This window comes from Triticum aestivum, chromosome 3A, assembly GCF_018294505.1.
Source record: "Triticum aestivum cultivar Chinese Spring chromosome 3A, IWGSC CS RefSeq v2.1, whole genome shotgun sequence".
NCBI classification, from domain to species: Eukaryota; Viridiplantae; Streptophyta; class Magnoliopsida; order Poales; family Poaceae; genus Triticum; species Triticum aestivum.
Window position 1 is genome coordinate 481,137,932 of NC_057800.1, and position 4,913 is coordinate 481,142,844.

General features: G+C 40.0%; 1 protein-coding gene across 1 annotated transcript; it reads left to right on the forward strand.

Moving 5' to 3' along the window:
* The first annotated feature begins 303 nt into the window (after window positions 1-303).
* On the forward strand, window positions 304-2,373 carry LOC123061744 (uncharacterized). Its single transcript, XM_044484981.1, has 2 exons — window positions 304-778; window positions 1,990-2,373. The coding sequence occupies exons 1-2, from the start codon at window positions 319-321 to the stop codon at window positions 1,995-1,997; spliced, it is 468 nt and encodes a 155-aa protein (XP_044340916.1). The 5' UTR covers window positions 304-318; the 3' UTR covers window positions 1,998-2,373.
* Window positions 2,374-4,913: the final 2,540 nt, after the last annotated feature.

Genomic DNA, 4,913 nt, shown 5'->3' on the forward strand with positions numbered 1-4,913 from the left:
TTGAAAGTATATAGTGCCACAACTAATGGTTCTAAGAGTACATGCCTTGGCTAGTTTTCTTTTGATGGAAAAAGACTATTACTCAATCAACAACACAGACACAGCTCCTCTACACTGGCAGGCCCGGATCGAAGCTAGACACGCTTAATTTGCCATAAAAATGACTAACAATGTTTTGGTACCACATATAACAGAGAACGACTAGTATAGAATCTGGTTATCTGATGCAAAAATAGAAAAAGGATTCTGGACCATTGGATTTGGGATGAATGGTAAGGCTCTAGGTGGAGGAATCTGTACTCACGGTTACATAATTCTATGCAAAAACATCCCTCTGGTCCTCATGTTTTCTCTTCGGATCCTTCTCAGATCCCTAATCCTCCATCGGCCTTCTCGACCTCTCCAGCCGGCGAGCGACGCTGTCGGCGGTCCTGGCCAGATCCGGTGTTGGCTCCCCTCCACAGCTTCTTCTCCCTACCTCCTGTCTTCCGCTCCGGCTTCAAGGTCGCGTGGATCCGCCTCCCGGCCAGGCCCAACGTCGCGCGGCGCATCATCGCAGGGATTCGTCGGCCGTCGCTAGTCGTCCTCGTCGATGGCCGCGGCCGCCTCGCGCACAACTGCCTAGGTCACCGTCTGGCCTCCACCATGCCGGACTCCGATGGGTTCGCGACAGATCCGAAGACCCGCGGCACAGAGTTGTTAGAGAATACGCAGCCCAGACGGCTACACGCGCCAGCTCTTCTTCCTGACTCCATCCCCTCACTGGCTCAGTATCAAGGTATCTTCTCTCTCACCCATATATTTCTATCTAATGGGGAAGTCTAGTTTGTTATCGAGTCTGGGCACATGCCCAGCCAACGTAAGCGCGGGTTTACCTCATGTTCTATGTTTACCCATCACATGTAACAATTTTGAATGCACAGAATAATTTACTGCTTGTACTACACAACATAGTTCCATTTAATCTATTGTGCCATGTATATGCTACTCCCCCCGATCCAAAAATAAGTGTCGTGGTTTATTTTGGATCGGAGTGAGTATTGAATCAAAGCATGAATATTTCAGAGGCAGTGCACATGTCTTTGACTGAATTGACTATGGATCTAGCTAGGGGAAGTATGCCGAGAGTGCACAGAGTTATCAATTTGGCAATCCTTCAATTGCGGATCTTACGCGTACATCGGTGAAATTATTAGCTAAATTTAGCTAGCTTCTAGTTGAATTGCTTTCAACCGGTGATTGAAAAGTGAATATAATTTCCCTTGATTATGGAGCACAAGTGACATGTTGTGGGGAAACTCGTCAATGGTGGGACAACATATGCATATCCGGCAAAATCAAGCCGACGCAATAATGTCTCGTCCATCTAATTAACCTGCGCCATGTTTGGTTAGCTAGCTAGTTAAGAATTTGTTGTTGTTCTGAGATAGTGTGCTTGCTGGCATGGGGGTATGCATATTGCAGATTTAACTAACAAAACTCAAGGCTTTTGATGAGCTGACGCCGGTCAATTGTTTCACACTCCAGTAGCTAGCTGGTGGGAGATACCTCGATTGGAGACATCAAATAATAGATATATGTGTATTTGTGACTAACAGTTAGCCAACAAGGGTTTAACAACATTACAGAAACAGTAGAAGTACAGATGCAGAGCAGAGAGAGCTAGCTAGCTAGCTGCCTGAGCTGCACCAGCATGCGTGGTGCAGCCTGTAGCCTTCTAATTTGCAACCATGCAATTGGAGAGACTTCTGAATTTGTTTTGTTTCAGGAGATTGAGAAGTCAGACATCTGGATTTTGGTGTAGAACACATGTTATGCTCCGGGTATGATGAGTAGTTTAGAGCTCGTTGACTAGTACTAACTGCCCCTGCGGTTGCTCTTGGGTCATTTTGAAGAATTATTTGCAGCTTCTAGAGAATCTTAGTTGTTACTGTCTCACATGGTTCTAAGCAAATAAAAACAGTATTTGTTTTGTGTGATCTTTCCCAGGCATATGAAGTTCCAAGAGCAAGAAACAGTATAACTGGCGGCAAGAGAAGAACATTCTGTCATATACCATCAGGATAGCAAAGCTGACACAATTTTTTAAAGCAATGCTTGTTCAGTTGTGATCCTTAAGTCCTTTGCACTCATTCTTACTGGTCATGCACTAGAAATGATCATGTCAACTTATGTATCACTTCATATGTATGTATGTCTCTTGTGGATGCGCCAGATTGACAAATATGTGTGCTCAGGAAGGGTCTAGTTTGACGTGTACTCGAATATTTGTGCAACTGATGGTCTAGCTTGACATGTACTCAAATAATTCCAATATTTGTGCTTGGAATTGTCCAGTCTAACATGTGCCTGAAATGGTCTAGCTTGACTTAATTTTCTCACCTTCACTTATATTTGTGATACATATTGACACACTTTGGTAACCAACTTGTTTAGTTTTCTTGCACGATTGATAGACATATAGTAGAAACCAGTACTGTACTTATATATACATGAAACCATCCATTAGACAAGTATAAAGCCGAAGCATCAACGCTGTGACGATTTGAAAATTAGTCTTATATACCAAGGACAAAATGAACGAATATGAGAAAGGTGAGGTGTTTACAGTGAAAGTCATGTTTTATATCTGACTATTAGTGGGGGGGTTTCGTAAAAATGTACATTAAGTGGCAGGAGGTACCTCTGTGCCATTCATCTTCAATCCAATGGCCCAGAATGCGTTTTTCTATTTTTGCACCACAAGTGCAGATTCTATACTAGTTGCTTCCCATATAACACGAGCAATGTAAGTTTGTCGAACTATTCATTACAGGTCCTAGTTTCATGCACTAGGGACGCATATCTCGACAGATCATAGTCCTTACTCTGCTCCATCTTCACCAACTCCAAGCAATCGGACTCGACAATGATCAGGCATATCACACCATGGTAGAGCCAATGCAATGCCCTCCATACACATGGTGGCCAGCGCTTTAAGAGCCTCGTGACATTATATACAATAACTTACGGGAGGTATCTGAAGATAGTCAGGCAGTTATATCACGCCGACAAGACCCAGCGCTGACGGAAAAAACCCTGTAAAAGCAAGTATAATAGAGCTGAGTCAGCGGACTATAAAAAATAAACTAGTATATTTGTGTTTAGTTGGAGGAAAGAGAAAAAAAAAAGTGAGCAGGCTCTTCGTGAAGAGTCAGCTCTAACACGTGTTCCCAGAGACGAATCTAAGGGGGGACGAGGGGGGGCAAGACTCCCCCTGACGATTTCCTGATCTCTTGTAGCGATTAGGTACATGCGTAGTTAGTCGTCTTCCTGACGTGTTTTTTTAGTCTTTGCCCCCCCTATCGAGGCCATCTCGTGTAACAACGTGAGGTCCTCCCTGGGAGCAGGCCCAACCGGAATTTCCTATTCGCCGCTTACTGCGGCAAGTAGTCGCCGCTTCGCATAGGGCGCAGCTTACCCTGGGCCGGCCCATTTAACTGGTTTCGCTTCGCGATATTAAAAAACCGTGAAAAATGGTCGGAACAGGGATCGAACTAACGACCTCCTGTAGAGGTACACGCCGCGGTAGCCATCACGACCGACTCGTGGATGTAAACGAATAACAAAGCTAAACTTAAAGAAACTGAAAGCGACGATAAAACTTAAAACCAGTTCCTTCTACTGGTTCTTTCTGGTTTTCCTTCACAATCTTATTTTGTTATTTCTTTTTTCTTGTTTTCTTTGTTTTTCCTTTTTAAATTTTTTTCCTTTTTCTTTTTAAGCTTTTCAAAAACTTCAAATATGGTTTAGAATTTTCAAAAATGATATTTTTGTCAAAATTTGTTCATATTTCTGAAATAGTGTTCGCATTTTCAAAATTTTGTTCACAACTTCGAAAAAATTCTGACTTTTTTGTTTTTTTCTATTTCTTCTCTTTTCTTCAAAATAAATTCAAAATATTAAATTTTTTTCGTATTTTTATAAAAAGTTCAGTTTTCGAAAAATGTTCTCAAAATTCAAAAAAAATTCTCGTTACACAAAAAAGTTCAAAACTTTCGAAATGCGGAAAATGTACCAGATTTCATAAGATGTTCACGTTTTCATAAAATATTCGCGCTTCCAAATTTGTTTGGGATTTTTCAAAATTGTTCTCTGTTTTAAAATTTGTTCTCAAGATTCAAAAAATGTTCGTGATTTAAAAAATTGTTCGCTCTTCCAAATTTGTTCGGGATTTTTCAAAATTGTTTTCTGTTTCAAAATTTGTTCTCAAGATTAAAAAAATGTTCGTGCTTTAGAAAATTGTTCGCTCTTCCAAATTTGTTCGGGATTTTTCAAAATTGTTCACAAGATTAAAAAATGTTTGTGCTTTAAAAACTTGTTCGCTCTTCCAAATTTGTTCGGGATTTTTCAAAATTGTTCTCAAGATTAAAAAATGTTTGTGCTTTAAAAAATTGTTCACACTTCAAAATTTGTTCTCAAGATTCAAAAAATGTTCGTGCTTTAAAAAATTGTTCGCGCTCCAAAATTTGTTCGGGATTTTTCAAAATTGTTCTGAAGATTCAAAAATGTTTTGTGCTTTAAAAAATGGTTCACGCTTCCAAATTTGTTCTCCATTTCAAAATTTGTTCTCAAGATTCAGAAAATGTTTGTGCTTTAAAGAAATGTCACAAATTCCAGAAATGATTGAGAAACTCAAATTTTTCTCGTCTTCAGATAATTTGTTTGCGTAATCGTACGTTCAAAATGTTGTTCACTACAGCAACTAATTCTGGTTCAAAATTTGTTTGCGTAATCGTACGTTCAAAAACGTGTGTGCTTTTGAAAAATTGTTCCCATTATCAAACTTTTGTTCTCAAGATTCTATAAAGGTTCAGTTTTTCAAAAAATTATCAGGAATTTTTTAAACAAATCTGTCGAAAAATGTTCACGTC

What these genes read in the sequence shown, in the direction of transcription:
- LOC123061744 (XM_044484981.1), top strand. Translation starts at nt 319, where the DNA reads ATGCAAAAACATCCCTCTGGTCCTCATGTTTTCTCTTCGGATCCTTCT.